At 45.9% G+C, this 17,722-nt stretch overlaps 1 protein-coding gene across 9 annotated transcripts in view; it reads left to right on the top strand.

Moving 5' to 3' along the window:
- The first annotated feature begins 8,335 nt into the window (after window positions 1–8,335).
- The window catches only part of LBR (lamin B receptor), a 46,711-nt gene continuing 37,324 nt past the window's right edge, over window positions 8,336–17,722 (top strand). For 4 of the 9 annotated variants that reach the window (XR_006280218.1, XM_043511700.1, XM_043511701.1 and 1 more), the window contains exons 1-2: window positions 8,491–8,646; window positions 16,612–16,790. Coding sequence is in view for 8 of the 9 variants with exons in the window: in XM_043511700.1 (XP_043367635.1) it covers window positions 16,626–16,790 (165 nt within the window). In the remaining variant the exon portion in view is untranslated. Of the gene's footprint in view, window positions 8,647–8,771; window positions 9,579–16,611; window positions 16,791–17,722 lie in introns of those variants that run through there. The other 5 variants (XM_038395832.2, XM_043511704.1, XM_038395835.2 and 2 more) reach the window with 5 other exon arrangements.

Genomic DNA, 17,722 nt, shown 5'->3' on the forward strand with positions numbered 1-17,722 from the left:
GCTAGGGAGATTTGGGATCTATTGTTCAATTTCCTTTTAAAGCATTCTTCTGCTGAGGCACTTCCCTTGAATATGCAGATGCTTCTCCATGGGGGGGGGGGCGGGAGGGGAAGCAAGGATAGTGGGATAGTCACACTACTGCTCACCAGCATTGTTTTCTAACCATCCCCTTGACTTTGTGGGAAGTCCCTGTCTCAATTAATCCTCACTTATTCAACATTATCTGAAGTATATTCTGCCCCAATGATGAGGGGTAATTAAGGGGCAACAGCTAGAGGAGAAAATCATGGGCAAAATTTCATCCGAGCCATACTGCCTTGGAAGAGGAGCTGAGATTCCCCTTCCCAAGATCTATAGGTTTGCAGCTTCAAGCACATTCCTACCTTGCAGTTTCAGATTCTTAAAGGGACACAGCCCTTTTAAATATCCCATATCTGTCTGAAAATATTTACCTATGATTGTTACAATCAATACCTGCAGTTACTAAAATGGAAGTAATTAGAGGAAAAATAATACTTTTTCTGCATATTTACTTTGTATATAGTCTGCCACTTCCCCCTATTTGGTTGAGTTAGGCAACAGAAGAGAGATTTCATTTATAAAAAGAAAATAGAAAAAATTGATTGTAAAGCCATATATATTTGCAGGGGGCTCAGGGAAAGCATTTTAGCCTTTTTAAATTTACTAGATTTCAAGTTTATGTTTTAATTATTAAAATGTTATTGGATCATCTTAGATCATCACAACAAAAGGTTTTCCTACTCCTCCTCCCCCCCCCCCCCCCCGCTGGTAATAGCTCATCTTAAGTGATCACTCTCCTTACAGTGTGTATGATAAAACCCATTGTTTCATGTTCTCTGTGTGTGTATATAAATCTCCCCACTGTATTTTCCACTGAATGCATCCAATGAAGCGAGCTGTAGCTCACGAAAGCTTATGCTCAAATAAATTTGTTATTCTCTAAGGTGCCACAAGTACTCTTTCTTTTTTGCGAATACAGACTAACATGGCTGCTACTCTGAAACCTGTTAATCTGAAATGACCACTTAATTTAACATCCATACCAGCAAGTACATTGAGGATTTATTTACAAAATTCAGCCAATTGTCAAATTACAAGATCTCTAACACAGGTTTGACAAATAACTCCAAAAGACCCTCTTTCACTGTGAAAGCATATTTATTCTCCAAATGAGATTACAACTGAAAACCTACATATTTAGACACATTAATTATATGCCTTCATCACTAGTAAAATAAAGTTGGCTCACTATAAAGTGTGAATTGGATCTTTCTTTGTTTAAAATATACAAACTGTCTACCTGAAAACAAATCCTAATAGATTATCACTGTAAACTGTGCAATATTAGATTACAGTTCAGAAACAAACAAATTGTCCACTTGAGGTCAGAAATGTGCTTCAGTTGCTCTGCTCCTTGCAGTAAGATCTATCTAATGTCAGTCAGTCAAAAAGAAATGTTTCAATAGGATTGAAGAGCAAATTTGTACTAACTGGATTGTTTCAAATCTGTACTCGAACATGATTTTGTGACACTGATTCCAGTTCAATGGCGTGTCTGATTTAATTTAGAAGCCTCTTAATAGCCTATGTAGTGGAAAATAAAATGAACACAAAGGGCATTTTGTTAAAGAAAATACAAATTGGTGTTTGTTCTTCTTAGTAAGAAAGCTGAATAAAAAAAATAGACTTTCTGGGTTGGTATTAGTATTTGCACCAAACTTTCCAGTTCTCCAAGGCAATGGAAATCTAAGGGCAGAGCTGAACATATAGTGGAAAACATTTATTGCAAATCTTCATTTGAATATGAAAGTGGATTTCACTCTCACATTTGGTTTCTGTGAATATTACTATTTCTGTGAAGATTTACTAATATGAATATCTGTGAAAAGCAAACTTTAGATGAATACTTGAGCTTAAAGTGAATTTCAAGTTTTCTAAGTATAATAGTCACAGTTCACATTGAGTATTAAATATATAGGGGACAGTGAAAAATGAGTATTACAGTGAAATAGGCAACTTGAAAATTGTGTTTTATTGATTAGTTACACAAGTCATGTTGTATTTTGTCATTCTTTATGGGCATATGTATGGTTTATTACCAACACAGTGAAATTTTTGAATTGTATATTCAAACATACATGATATTACACTTACACTATTGGTTTGTTACAAATGATGTCTCAGTTCAGTTCATAGTGAAGTGTTCCTAACTCTCAATTTTATTAAGAGTCCAACAATATTTAGTGTTATTCTTAAAGCTCCAACTGATTTGATTGAGAGAATCTGTATTAATTTATTTTTAAACCTGTAAGTTTCTAGCTGTCAGAACTACAGAGGAAATCTTGAAAACAAACCCCAAAGGCTCAAAAATCAGAAAGCAAATAAAAACAACCCACAATGTATCAATTTTAGAATCTCAGGATTTTTAAGATAGGCCCTGAGAAATCATGTGACTAACTCATGGTTTTTGCATGGATGGGGTTGTCAGTCTTTTAGTGTTTCAGAGTAGCAGCCGTGTTAGTCTGTATTCTCAAAAAGAAAAGGAGTACTTGTGGCACCTTAGAGACTAACAAATTTATTAGAGCATAAGCTTTCGTGAGCTACAGCTCACTTCATCGGATGCATAAACTTTCGTAATGCATCCGATGAAGTGAGCTGTAGCTCACGAAAGCTTATGCTCTAATAAATTTGTTAGTCTCTAAGGTGCCACAAGTACTCCTAGTCTTTTAGTGGATACTATTTAGACCACAAAAGCAAATTAACATGTTTATTTTTAGCCTTTTTGGAGGTCTTGATGGATAAGTGAAGTATTGATTGCGCTACAAAATAAACTCCCTGTCATGTCAATTCTCCATGACAGAGTTGAGGAACTTTGGCAGGACAGTGAAGGGGAGCTTGCATTGCCATTGACTATTCAGTATATTAAGGATGAAGAGAAGACTTTGAGGTTTTTAATCCAAATACTTACATCAGCATTAAATTAATTTTAAATGAGCATGTGTAAAATAGATAAATCACTTTCCTTACTGGTGGAAATAAAAAACTAACCTGAATTTTATTTTTATTGAGAAATAAATATAGTGCATTTATGTTGCCTTTTCACAATATATTTCTGTGCAGATAACAAGAAATATTATTGCTTAGGTTTCCTGATTTCAAAATATGCCAGTCACTCACATACTTTCTTGTGTCAGACTGGCTTAAAGGGATACCACCAATTATTATAAATTGTAAATACATAATCTGTATATATATTTTGTTTGTGACATTCAAAAATATTAGTCTACTGCAGTGATTCTCAAACTTTTTTTTTTTTTTTTTTTTTACTGGTGACCCCTTTCACATAGCAAGCCTCTGAGTGCGACCCCCTCCCCCCCCATTAGAAATGCTTTTAAATATATTTAAACCATTATAAGTGCTGGAGGCAGAGCGGGTTTGTGGTGGAGGCTCACAGCTCGCGACCCCTGAGGGGTCCAGTTTGAGAAACCCTTGTCTACTGCATTTAATCCAAGAGATGTTTGCTTTCTGGTGGTTAAGTGAAGTGGGTCCTGTATTTCCATTCAACATCCCAGGCACGTTACAAATCTTATTATATAAAGTGCTTATGGATCCTTGGTGAAAGGTGCTAATCCAACAATAGATGTCTTAAAAAGTAAAATATGAACTAGTATAATTATAATTCTTACTTTGTCACACTCACATATGACAATCCCCTTCCCTCCCAAGAAAGATAGAAGTAGTATTTTAAAGAGGCAGGAAATAGTGTCAGGTTTCAGAGTAGCAGCCGTGTTAGTCTGTATTCACAAAAAGAAAAGGAGCACTTGTGGCACCTTAGAGACTAACAAATTTATTAGAGCATAAACTTTCGTGATGCATCTGATGAAGTGAGCTGTAGCTCACGAAAGCTTATGCTCAAATAAATTTGTTAGTCTCTAAGGTGCCACAAGTACTCCTTTTCTTTTTGCGAATACAGACTAACAAATTTATTAGAGCATAAGCTTTCGTGAGCTACAGCTCACTTCATCAGATGCATCACAAAAGTTTATGCTCTAATAAATTTGTCTCTAAGGTGCCACAAGTACTCCTTTTCTTTTTAGGAAATAATGTGCGATTTACACTGCCTCTGTGGCTCCTTGTCATATGGTAGGTCAAAATCAAGGTTGTGACTTTGACATTCAAAACCACTCATGAAATAAGTCAAAATTTGTCACTTTACACAGATCATCATCTCCCAGGGCAGCTACATTCCCCTGAAACAATGGAGCTGTCAACCTCAAGAGGCAATCTTATATTACTCCTGGGGGAATTGTGTGCCACTGCGCATGCGTAGAATTTATGTTCACCACAGATTTGTTTCCCGACAGAAAAATGACTTTCTGACAGGGAAGCAAAGGGAAGCCACGAAAGCAGTCATGTGACCCTCCCCAGCAGTATGTTTTGGGTGCCCAGGGCAGCCGGCAGAGTGGTAAATCACTGTGGGGCAGGGGTGAGACTGGGGAAGACACAGCTGGTAGCTCCTACCCTGCGCCAGGCTCAGCTGCTCGTCCTGGCTGGGTTGGGGAGGATAGAACTTCCTCTTGCCCTGCCCTTCCTCAGATGCACCCTCAGATTTCTCCCCCGGCTGTAAGAAGCTCTGCAAACTCTCTCTCCCCTCCACCCCCCGTGCTTCCTGCATCCATCGCTCCTCGGCTGCCGGGAGAGGGATCCCTTTAGAGGGAGCTGCTCCCCCATCCGTCCAACCCCTGTGCATCCAGACTCCTTCATGCCCACACCCTCTCACTGAGCCTCATCCCTTCCCCACACCCAGAACCCCCCGATGAGCCCCACTCTCCCTTCACCTGGACCACCCTGACGAGTCACCTGCACCCAGATTCCACCCTCCACCGAGCCCTAACCAGCTGCACCTGGATCCCCACCTTATTGAGCCCCATTTGCTCAGCATCTAGACCCACTATTGAGCCCCCCACACCTAGCCCCCACGCTGAGCTTTATTCCCCCCACATTTAGACTCCCCATTCTGAGCCCCAACCACCTTCACTGGACCCCCCTGCAGAGTCCCATTACCGTTGCACTCAGAACCCCCCCCCCCCAACAAGCCCCTGTGCATCCAGATCCTCCCTGCACCCGGCTCCCCCACTGAACTGTCCACACCCAGATTGCCCCACACAGAATCCTCTCAACCCACACCTGGATTCCCCCCACACTAAGCCCCTCCACACTTGGATCCTGCTTTGCTGAGCCTCCCTGTCCAGTTGCACCTGGCACAGAGGGGCAGGGCTTTGGGGTGTTTCTGGGGCAGGGCTGATCACTGTGCTGTGTCAGGGTTGGGTGCAGCCTCACCACTGACTCCATGTCCTGGGAGTGGGGAGCTGCAAAGTTATCTCCCACCTCTGTGTAGCCAGTGGCCTGTGCTCCCCAATGCCATGCTGGAGCCTCCACATTTATTTGACAAATAAAGTTTGCAGAATTTTAAAATAATGTGTGCAAAATTTTTAATTTTTTGGCATAAAATGCCCTGAGGAGTATTATGAGTGACAGAGTCTTTGCACCAAATGCCCATGAACCTGGAACTCCTGGCAGAGAAGCAGCATGACTTAAAAACCTCAACTTCTTTAGAGAAAAATTTACATTCTTTGGCTTAGCCTACCTACAATAATGTTAATTAAAATTATTAAATTCCTGCAGATGGAATTGAAGGGAGAGAAAATTGTATCTTTGGCCCTTAGGCTGTCAAACCATGTAGTTAGACAACAGGGGGGAGGATAAAGTAATATCTTTATTGGACCACCTTCTGTTGGTGGAAGAATCAGGCTTTTGAGCTTCACAGAGCTCTTGTTCAGCTCTGGAGAAGGAAACTAGAGAGTCCAAGTTAAATACAAAGTGGGACAGATTGTTAAGCATAAGGGATTCACACATGCTGTAGGGGACCACTTCAAATGAAGTGGGCAATGAACACCTGGGCAGTCATAGGACAATGGAGTTAGCAGGGTGAGTTACAAGTTGTTGTAATGGGCCATAAAACCAGTACTTGTTAAATCTGTGGTTTTTAGGGTCCAGTAGAGTTATGGGTTCAAAAGACGAGATTGGGAATTAAGAGGTGTTGTGCAGGTATCCTTTGAGGATGAGGACTGAGAGGTCAGATATGGAGTAATTGCTTTGTGAAAAGTGTTTGGCTACAGATGATGCAGATAAGATTCAGGTGTTTCTAATACTGCAATCTTTAGACAAGATTGTAAGTGTCTGATCACTGTCTCAATATGGCTTTTAGTATCACCTGAACTTTAAACAATATTGCCAATTCTCATGATACTTGGTGAGCTTATTACAATTGCAGCCCACAGATGAATGTTATTAAATGAGAATCAGTTAGATCATGGGTAGGCAAACTTTTTGGCCCAAGGGCCACATCTGGGAATAGAAATTGGCAGGCCATGAATGCTCAAATTGGGGTTGGGGTGCAGGGAGGAAGGTGAGGGCTCCAACTGGGGGTGTGAGCTCTGGAGTGGGGCTGAGGAGTTAGGAGGGTGCTCCAGGCTGGGACTAAGGGATTCAGAGGACAGGAGGGGGATCAGGGTTGGGATGCAGGGGCTGGGGGTGCAGGATCTTAGGTGGGGCTGAGGAATTTGGGATGCAGGAGGGTGCGCTGGGCTGGGATTGAGGGGTTTGGAGAGGGAATCAGAGCTAGAGTAGGCTACAGGTGGTACTTACCTCAAGCAACTCCTGGAAGCAGCAGCATGTCCCCCCTCCAGCTCTTATGTGGATGAGCAGCCAGGTGGCTCTGCGCACTGCCCCCTCTGCAGGCACCGCCCCCACAGCTCCCATTGGCCTCGGTTCCCGGCCAATAGGAGCTGTAGGGGCGGTGCTTGGGGTGGTGGCAATGTGCAGAGTGGAACCGCCTGGCTGCCCCTAAGCATAGGAGCTGGAGAGGGGACATGCTACTGCTTCCGGGAGACACATGGAGCGGCCCCCAACCCTGCTTCCCGCTGGGTGCCAGAGTACCAAACTGGGGTAAGCCCCAGACCCTGCTCCCCAGTGGGAGCTCAAGGATCTGGCTCCCGGGCCGTAGTTTGCCCACCCCTGAGTTAGATACAGCCTTGAAGCGTATACCTTCTTGTGTACAATTTTATGAGGTACTAGGTTCCAAAAAGTAGAACTCCCAGGGCTAGGAAGTTACCACATGACTGAGTGGTAAATAAAAACCTAGATGAATTAATGCCTATAGCCTCTATACAGTCCTCAAACTTGGTTCTGTGACGCAGAATTTTGGATGTACTTCCATCTGCTGCTGGGATGTACTGTTTAGAAAAGTGTTTAATACAAAGGCTGTATAGAATGGAGCTAAATATGGAGCTAAAATGAGTGTCATACACAGCACTATTCCAGAGTTTTCCTTAAAACCGTATTCCATCCCAAACTTTGTGTTCCTTTCCCTGAACCCTTCCACAAGCTTTAACTTGACATAAACTACTTTAGCATGATGTCTTTGTTTGTGAAGTTTTCCCCATGTGCTGAGATTGTCCCTCATCCTTGTCCATCATCATCAGATGTGGATAAAACCTATTAGTAAAATGCTTGTCAGGCTTATGTTTTGGAACATTAGTGGAGAAAAGGCCAAGCTCTGTCTGTCTGTGGAAATGAACCTGTTGCTGTCAAAGACTGTCACCAACTGATCCCCCTAAATCGGTACATGGAATAATGCTAGGGAAGATGAGCAAACCATCTTTCTCTCCTGAAGATTTCAGATTTGTCTTTGTGGGGTTTTTTCTTTACATGGAAGAGGCCTGATCTACTCTTTGTCTCCGGGGCAAAGGAACAGTTGTGTCTTATGTCGGTACGTACAGTGATGCAGTGGCACAGCTGTATCCATAGAGGTGCACCGCTGCAGCCTGTATGGTGAAGAGGCTTTATTGCTGACCAGAGTCAACACATAAAAAACCCACTTCTGTAAGCAGCACAAGCGCTTTTCAACCAGTGAAACCATTTTCAGCTGTTCCCTCTCCCCTCCCTGAGTCAGTCTCCCCTCCTCGTGGGTTGCCAATTGGGGTTGGATGTATTCCTCGAGATTTCATCACATGCTATAATCTTTAATTAAAGATTAATATTTAATTCCTGGAGACTCCAGGCCAATCTTGGAGGGCTGGCAACCCTAGTGGCAGGGGGGTGGCGGCTCTGACAGAAGGAAGGGGCCCCTTTCTCGGGGAGGGGCTGAGGGAATCTGTCTCCTCCACCCCCCAATGAAGCAGAGCCCCGGGGTGGGGCTCGGATTTGAGTGTCCCAGTGAGCGGCAGTGAGTTTCTTTCCCCGGGGGGGGGGGGGGGCGAACTGGAACCTGCCGCTCCCTGCCGGGCAGCTCCGTCACTTGGAGGGCACAAAAGGGTGGAACGCGCCACCGACTCGTAGCCAATTCCGTGTCTCGGTCGCGATTCAAACCCGGCGACCTGGCCAATGGGGACTGTTGGCGCCCAGCAGCTCGCAGGAAGGGGCGGGGCTGCGGCCGAAGCTTCGCGCGCCCGCGGCCCTGTAACCGTCGCTCAGGGTGGTGGTTTATCGTAGCTCGTCGACGCTCGGCTCGGCTCGGCTCGGCCCGGCCCGGCTGTGCCAGGCCAGGTGGGGGCGGCCGCCCAGGTAAGGATCCGGGGCTGAGGGCAGGCGGGGACCAGGACACGCCCCCTCAGCCGCTTTCCCGGGAGGAAGGGCACCGTCCTGTCGCTTCCTCTCGTCCCCTCCCCCGCGCTCCGGGGCCTCGCGGGGCCGAGACGTTTCTCTCGGTGCTTTTGGGTGCTGGCGTTAAACTGCTCCCGTCCCGTCCTCCCCCGAGCCTCTCTCGCCCCTGGGTTTGTTTCGCTCGTTCCCGTCCCGCTGGTGGCGCTCGCATCTCAGAGCGGGCGGTGACAGGTTCCGTTATCCGCCCTCACCTCCCCTGTACGCGGCCGGGGGCGGACAGTAACCGGAGGGAGGGAGCCCCGCGAGCTGAAGCGTCCATGAGAAGAGGCGTGGAGCGAGCGAGCGGGCGGGCGGGCTGAGACCCTGGTGACGGGGGGAGCGCGGGCTGCAAGAGCGAGACTTGACATCGCGCGCAAAAGCGGGGCTGCGGGGGGCAGCCGGGGAAAGCGAGGGCCCCGGGTCCTTTCCTCGTCCCCGTCCACTCTCTTTACTCGCCCGGCCGGGGCGGGGATTCCCGATCCCCAGAACAGACTTGAGATCTGCTGGCTGCGTTTCCACGCCGTGCTCTAGCCATTTATCACTGAAGCCTTTCTGTCAAGTTAAACGGGGAAATGTTTTTAAATTATGACGTTTTCCCTCCCTTTTGACTGCTTCTGGTTGAAAGTATGTTTAAAGGGAACGAATGCCCCCCTTTCTTCTCTACGGTCTTCAAGATTCGCCTTACAAAGGCTGGCAGGTTTTTTCTTCAGTTGGGTATTTGGTAGTTGTCCGTGATGGTCTCTGTCAGTTGCTTTTACATTTAAAATGTAAATACTGCCTAGAAATGGGCAGATGGAGTGGTGTTGCTGTCTTTTCTTCTTTGCCTGTGCCCCTTAACGCTGACAAAAAATTAGGTAATATTTTTTTGGTAAGGCTGGTGTGAAAGATACTATGCAAAATACTTCTGTGTTTTTTTGACTTGACATCCAACTATTTTACTATACTATTTTGGTATATGCAATATAAGGATAGTTAAAGTCATATCAAAGTATTGTTTTGTTTTTGCTCTAAGCCTATTTAAGTTTGCTTGCAAATGCATTTTATTTTCCAGATTTTGTAAATGCATTAAATTACATGTAAAAATGTATAATCTAACTTTTAAAAAATAGTATTAAGATAGTATTTTACTCCTCTTAGTTCTTAAAAAGTTAGCTTGATGATTCCATTCTTTCTAATCAAATCTCTAAATTGGCACTATACAAATAATTCTAGATTGTAAATGTAATTATGATTAGGCCTGAAGTTTTTGTATTCAGATTTTCTTGATTTAATGTGAAAGTGGCATGAGTGATGGTATGGGCAAACATAATCTCCTAGTCTCCAATTGTACAAAAATTTACATATGTGCTTAACTTTATGTACTGTGAGCACTTCTTCCATTGAAGGCTGTGCCTTAGTGAGTATTGTGGAGAGCTTTTCTTAACGGGTGATTAAATATTATTTAAGTACTGTACAGTCTGTGGCCTGGAAACTGCACTGTGAAACTGTAAAATGCAAAAGGCAATTTAAAGAGCAGCTAGAGAACATGTTGACCATAGGAGGACTGATGACATAACCTAGCATAGAGACAGCCACTCTTCATTAAAAATGTTAAACTGCTGTTAGCAGTGGTGGGAACAGTAGTATGGACAAGGTCCCAGTGACCGCTGATGCTTTAACTTAATCATGTTACCTAATCGGGTCCAGATTACACAATGGTTAAAATGGTGGTAGATGCCAGCGTTTACATGTGCAAGACAAGTAGCCAGACAAATAGTGGAAATGGTGGTCTTAAAATTACCTATCTTAGTTTTGTGTTCAAACATTCGGTAAAAATAAACTAACTTCTCCTTTGTGAATACCTGCTGTTCCATTAGACATGACTACTGGCATGTTTTTCCTTATCTTCAAAGTATGGAAAGTCTCTCTTCACCTTCTGTCTTCTGAAAAACTGGCGTTCTCTTCTAATATGCATAGCATAATGCACAAATGTTTAGCTCTCCTCAATATTTCCTCCTCAGTGTTTCTCCTCAATATGGCAAAGCTGTGGGTTCCTTTGGCATTCTCCCAACATTTCCAAACAGGAAAGGTTTTTCAGTTTTATTTCTTCCTTCAGCCCTGATAGGGAGATGGGCTACTAAAGGATCCTGAGGGAAGACAGTATTATTGGATGCCCATTCAGTGGTTCAAAGGGGCTATCTCTCTTTCTGCACTCCACAGCAGCAAGAATGCAAGGAGGCCTTAAGTTGCTTAAGGGTAACATTTTGGTGGTAGGACCTGGTCTTTTGGAAAGCATTTTCCTGCCTCTTTCTCTCTTGACATGAGATATGACTACCCATAGCTAGTCCAAAGATCAGGTCAGTAAGAAGGGCAGGAGGAGGCCTCCTGTATGTGTCCCTGTTGTGTTATCTCTGAATATTCATCTGTCTCTCTAGCTCACTTTATGCATGTGTCAGTCAGCACCAGAGGTAGCAGCTCTAAAACTTCTGATGGCTCTATAATTTGAAAGCATTCTCAAGATCCTCACCCCTTTTGGGCTATCAGCATTGGATCCTGAGCTCTCACAGAAAGCGTTGGGAGTGGGATAAGACAAAAGAAATCCAATACCTTCAAATAAATTGGATTTACAGTATTGGAATTAGTTTTAACCATTCCTTTAGGGCAGCCTGGCGATCCAGTGTATTGAATATTTTGTTCTTGTGGCTCCCTCAGTATGTGTTTGGGTGGCCTTGTTTATTCTGCTGTTTTATCAAATCTTTATTGGTCTTTCTCAGAGATGCAGCAGAGTGGTTTTGCGCCTTCTGCCGATGCCAATAGAACTTCTATTTTCTGTCTACCTCCCTTGAAGCATATGATCAGTGTGACCTAACCCTATAAACCTCTTTACCACACTTTCTACTGGCTTTACTCAGCAGTGCGGTGAAGTGATCTTGTCCATACCTCTAGCATGATTTATTACTCAAATAACTGGAATCTGAAGGTAGAGGATCTGTAAGTCCTTTGATTGTGGCATCCATGAACTCAACAAAAGTGAAGATTATCTAGAATAGGAAAGTCCTGGAATTGATGTTTTCATTCTAGGACTTAGAATATCAGGGTTGGAAGGGACCTCAGGAGGTCATCTAGTCCAACCCCCTGCTCAAAGCAGGACCAATCCCTAATTTTTGCCACAGATCCCTAAATGACCCCCTCAAGGATTGAACTCACAACCCTGGGTTTAGCAGGCCAATGCTCAAACCACTGAGCTATCCCTCCCCCCCATCTGACTTCAGTCAGATGGTCTCCTATGTTGGAATAGTGGAGAGAAAACAAAATGAACATCTGGTTATATCACATAATAAATAAGAAGGGCCCCCACAACCTTAATTTGGCCCCTTTGGGCCAAATGCATAATGATACAGTCTCTAATTACATGTTCATATACTATATGTTCCCACAGAAGCCCTGCCTCATTTAGGGCACAAGGTATACCTGCTCTGAAGGTTGTGTGGTGAAGGAGATTTGTGACTTGTAGAAGCCCCTGCTTCATTTGTTACAGAGTTGGAAGGTGTATTGTGATTGAAGCAAGGGATTGCAGGAACAGAATGATAGTCTCATGGTTAAGACAGTTCAATATCACCCTGGAGAACAGGACTCTATCCTTGCCTTTGCCATAAGGTATGTGATGCTACTCAGGTTACTTAAACCAGACTTTCAGAGGTTGTAATTAATTATGTGTTCCTCATTTTCTGGGTGCCCAACTTGGGGGAGGAAGGGGGAGAGGTCTGATTTGCAGAACTGCTGGTCACTTGCAGCTGCAACTTAAGTCAATGATTGCTGTCCTTTGAACATATAAAATGTTATATCAAGGGTGGCCCGCTGAGCCACATACAACAATCTTCAGAAGTTCAAGAGCCAAGGTGCACTTGCTAGGGCTCAAGGCTTCAGCCGCACAAATGCCTGCTGTGACTTGGGGCTTCAGCCTGGGGGGATTTCGTATCGGGGCTTCAGCCTGGGGGGATGTTGTCTTGGGGTTTCAGCCCCACTTCTGCTAAAGCCCTGACAGGCATGCTCTATGGGGTTGAAGCCTCTAGAATCCCTCCTTGCTGGTCATAAGCCAGAGGCGACCTGTGGGATCACGTGCCCCCCTCTAATTTTTGCCAGGCTTTTCTGGCCCTGCTTGTTCCCATGGTGCTTTCAGGCCCCCACCCTGCATGGCAGCTGCTGGAGCCAGCCAGCAGGGAGCTGCAGCCCTGGGGAGAGGCAGTAGCAAAGAGCTGAGAGCTGCAGAGAGAGCTACTGCCTCTGCACAGAGCTAAAGCAGCAGCCCCTCCCTGCAGCTCCCAGCTGTTTGCTGTTGCAGTGGAGCTAACTCCTGGGAGCTGCAGGGATTGGCCCCTAAGGGTAGAGGGGGTTTGCTGGTGGTTGGGAGACATGACTCAAACTGTTGTGGGGGTGAACCTTTAAATTGTGCCCGCCATCCTCAGTAGGCACTAGTGGTCTCTGGCAGAAACCCCTAGCCCTGCTGCAGGGCAGAAGCCCCGAACCTCCCCTCCCTCTACCCAGTCTGGTAGTCAGAGAATGGGGGAAAGTAGGCAGGGGTGGGCGTGGCTCCATGAGCCATACTTTAACTGTAAAAGAGATGCATGCAACTAATGAGCCACAGTTTGGGCACCCCTATGCTATATAGTGTGAAGTACTCGAGGGGGAAATCAGGCCCCGGGGGGGGGCGGGGGGGTGTCTCAAATTGGGCACCCAAAATAGTGGATACTTTTGTCTAGTGTGACCATATTTTCCTATGCTGAATACAGGACACCTGGTAAAATTACTCTGATTGCCGTTGAACTTGCTTGAATAAATCAGAACTATGCAGTACAAACATTTAAATTAACATCAAGTTGACTGAGCCCCCATTGAAAAGAAATACTACCTAGCTGGATTTATTCTATTTACCTTCTTATCTTTAAGACTTTTGGGTTCATAGGGGGAGGGTTGACACACACACACTCTGGTACCTCTTGCTCATGCTGGAGGGGTGTTGACCAAGCAACCCAACCCTACCTCGCTAGCGCTCTGTGCCCTCCATGGCTGGCTGGGCCCCGGGATGGACCCGCCTCTCCTAGTGCCTGGCACCGGGTCTTTCCGAGGCAACACACAGAATGTGGCCAGCAGAAGCTTTTTGAAACTGCAGAAGGGAAGGAATGGGAGCTGTTTCCAGCTGTGGGTGGGGAGGGATGACCTGGCCTTGTCTTTCAGGGCTTATCTCTTCCCTGCGGCTCCTCCCCCGCCCCGTGGCTAGAAGGAGCTGTCCCTTCCTGCTGGCACAGTGTTGAAAGGCAGCTAACACCTCCAGGCTGCTGCTGGCCACTGACATAAGCCAGTAGCCTCCATCTACAGCATGGGCAGAAAGGGGTTAAGTTCTAAGGATGCATTATGCACCAGGGCCCAGTGAACCTGATTGCAGGGGCTTCAAGGAACTGGCCAGAGAGGTGGCTCAGCAGCGGAAGGTGCTTAGGGGACAGAGCAGCCCTATGCTCCCTGGGGCCAGGATCCAGGGTGAGGGGCAGCCCCGTCCCCATAAATTATGGTGCCCTATGTATATGTGTGGGGGCGTGTGTGTTCATGCTCAAGGGCTGCAGAACTCCTGTAGAGACAGGAGCTGTGAAGGCTGCTTTGGGGGGCCCCACATGGGGAGGCTAGCACCAACAGCAGGAAGTGGAGCAACCAGCCCAGTCCTCTTCCCCTGCCCCAGGTGTGTCGCCTGGGGGGGGGGGGGACAGGGTTTGGGAAAGGACTGCCCCCCCGCACTCACAGGTAATGAGAAGTGGAGTGACCCCGCGACAGCTGGTTCCGCTTCCCCCGCCCTGCCCCCAGGTGTGTTGCTTGAGGGGAGAACTGACCCGTGCATTCATTGGCAGTGGGAAGTGAAGCAACTCAGCTGGGAGCTGGCAGAGTGGAGCGGGCTGGGGCCGGGTTGCTCCGCTTCCTGCTTGTGAGTGCAGGGTCAGGCCTGACCCCTGCTGCTGGCGCAGGCCCCCTGCTAATCCTCCGTGCGGCGTCCCTCGCTGGGGAAGAGGCTTGCAGGGAAGAGGTAGAATAGGGGTGGGGTGGACCAGGGGAGAAGACTAAGAGGCAGGATGGAAGGAGTTGTCCCTGGCCCCACACACCCTGTAGGGACGGCCCTGCTCCTTGCAGTGGCTGCAGCCGGCCTGGGGGGTGGCAGTAGTTGGGGGATAGAGCTGGCCGCCAGAGCTGGTGCTGCCGCGTATGCAGCACGCAGCTGTGTAGGGCACTATGAAATTTGGGGCAATTTGGTGCCCCAAATTTCATGGTGCCCTACGCAGCTGCGTATGCCTAGGGACAGCCCTGGTGAAGAGGGTGCTAAGCCCCTGCCCGATGGGCTGCTTGGAGCCTGCAGGTTCAGGACATGAGCAGGCTGGAAATCGCTTCCTCACTCATCATTCCCCCCGCCATTCCAGAGCTTAGCAGGGAGAGCCTTCCTTGTGCCAGCGTTGTGCTGGGCTTTGGACAGGCCGGGCTTTGGCACAGGCAGGACTGGGCTCCGCTTGGCCAGCACCCCAGGCCAGAGGGTTTGGGGCTTTCCCAGGACATTGGCCCAACCAGAGGCGGAGTGGGGGAAGGAAGGAGCCTGCTGGTCGGGCTGTTCGTGAGCTCAGTGCTCCAACCAGGGGCTGGTTCTCTGTGTAGCACTGGGAGTGGGATGCACTCCACTTGGGGGGATATGGAGGAGCAGCAGCAGCGCTCAGGGAGCTGAAGGGGCAAAGCAGGGAGGAGATAGCGAGAGGGGGAGCACATAAAGGGCTGATGGGTGGGTAGCAGAGGCAACACCTAACCAGCTGCTGCCTGGTGTCTGCCCGTACACAACAGCCACCACAGTCAGTGCTGGCCAGAAATGCGACAGATGGGTGGGGTCCTGCTGGCTAAGAGCTGGCATGCAGCAGGGTTTGTGCTGATGGACCAGCAGGAGGAGTGGCCAGCCCCACGCATTGCATCTTCATCCCGCTACCAGCCTCGCACACATACCCCCATCGTCAGCTGCTGGATCCCCCACTCACCACTGGGGGGTGGGAGGCTGGCAAGCAGGGATCCGGCCAATAGCAGGACCTGCTGGTATTGATGGGGGAGGAGTGGGGAGACAGAAAATACAGGACAATTTGCCCATTTTGCAGAAAAAGTCAGGACACCTGCAGGAGGATTTAAATATGGGACTGTCCCTTTAAAAACAAGACATCTGGTTACCGTACTTTTGATCCTAATCTCTCTCTCAACTCCGCATTTGTGAAATGGGGATAATATCATCTCCGTATCTCATAAGTATTGTGAAAATACATAAATACATGTTTGCAAAGCACTCAGATATTATTATGATGTATACCATAGAAAAACCCATGAGGAAATTTAATAATTCTCTCTTCAGAGCAGTTTCAATAATGTGCACTAAATAAGACATGAGGCAGTATGTCATTCAATAAGGATAATATAGCTGCTCATTCAGTGAGTACCATCCATTCTGTGCACTGAGTGACGTAGGGATCTTTTGTAAAAAACAGTTTGTGATCATGTCATTAAGGACTGTATCATAATATATTCTCTGGGGGCACACGGATTAAAGTTGCACAAGCACCCTTACTTCTGATATTTCTTAAATTCTGAGTGCTTGACTTGGCAATCTTAATAATGTTCTTTTTAAAATAGGTTTTTTGTTTTGGTGCATAATATGGGTAACACATGTAGATTCAACAGATTTGGAATGCTCTATTTTTGCATTCCGGAATAGACCATCACAATTGTGCTTCCGTACAGAAAGATTAGGGGAAAAAAGGTGCAAATGAAGGCCTGGCTTAAATTTGTCATTTGATGTACTTCTTTTTTTTTTTTTTTTCTTTTCTTTTTTTTTTTTTTTTAAAGGATTCTTTTGGAAAATGCCAAACAGAAGATTTGCGGTTGGTGAGGTGGTGATGGGTCGTTGGCCAGGAAGTGTCCTCTATTATGAAGTACAAATAACTAGCTATAATGACCTCACTCACTTTTACACTGTTCAGTACAAAGATGGAACTGAGCTTGAGTTGAGGGAAAGCGATATAAGGGTAAGTGTTCATTTATATAATTAATAATATTTAGAATCCATACTGAAGTCTTGACTAAGTTCAAAATGTGTGCTATATTAAAAGTTTTAAGAACTTTGATCCCATTTGCTATCTAGAAAACTTGGTGATATATTTTGAAAATGAAGGCCCAGGCCTGCAAGTATTCCACAAATAGAGCTCCCGTTACAGGACTGTACCATACAATTGTGGAATTGCCTACAGAGCTGTTAGCTAGCTGTTAACTAGATTTTTGTTAAGTAAGCCAATTTAAAAAACAAAATTAAGTTTCTTTTAAAATACCCTTTTTTAAATAGTATGTACAGAGCAATTAAAAAAATACTCTTTTCGTAAGGGTATTCTGCTCCAATGACGACTAGTAGAGTCCTTAGGGATGAGGAGAATAACACCAAACATGCTAAAAGAAAAGGAGTACTTGTGGCACCTTAGAGACTAACAGATTTATTTGAGGGGGGGAAAAAACCTTTTGTAGTGATAATCAAGGTGGGCCATTTTCAGCACGTTTGAGGAACAGTGCAGGGGGGAATAAACATGGGGAAATAGTTTTACTTTGTGTAACGACCCATCCACTCCCAGTCTTTATTCAAGCCTAAGTTAATTGTATCCAGTTTGCAAATTAATTCCAATTCAGCAGTCTCTCGTTGGAGTCTGTTTTTGAAGTTTTTTTTGTTGAAGAATTGCCACTTTTAGGTCTGTAATCGAGTGACCAAAGATATTGAAGTGTTCTCTGGCTGGTTTTTGAATGTTATAATTCTTGATGTCTGATTTGTTTCCATTTATTCTTTTACGTAGAGGCTGTCCATTTTGGCCAATGTACGTGGCAGAGGGGCATTGCTGGCACATGATGGCATATATCACATTGGTAGATGTGCAGGTGAATGAGCCTCTGATAGTGTGGCTGATGTGATTAGGCC

This window comes from Dermochelys coriacea, chromosome 3 (genome assembly GCF_009764565.3).
Source record: "Dermochelys coriacea isolate rDerCor1 chromosome 3, rDerCor1.pri.v4, whole genome shotgun sequence".
Lineage (NCBI taxonomy): Eukaryota > Metazoa > Chordata > Testudines > Dermochelyidae > Dermochelys > Dermochelys coriacea.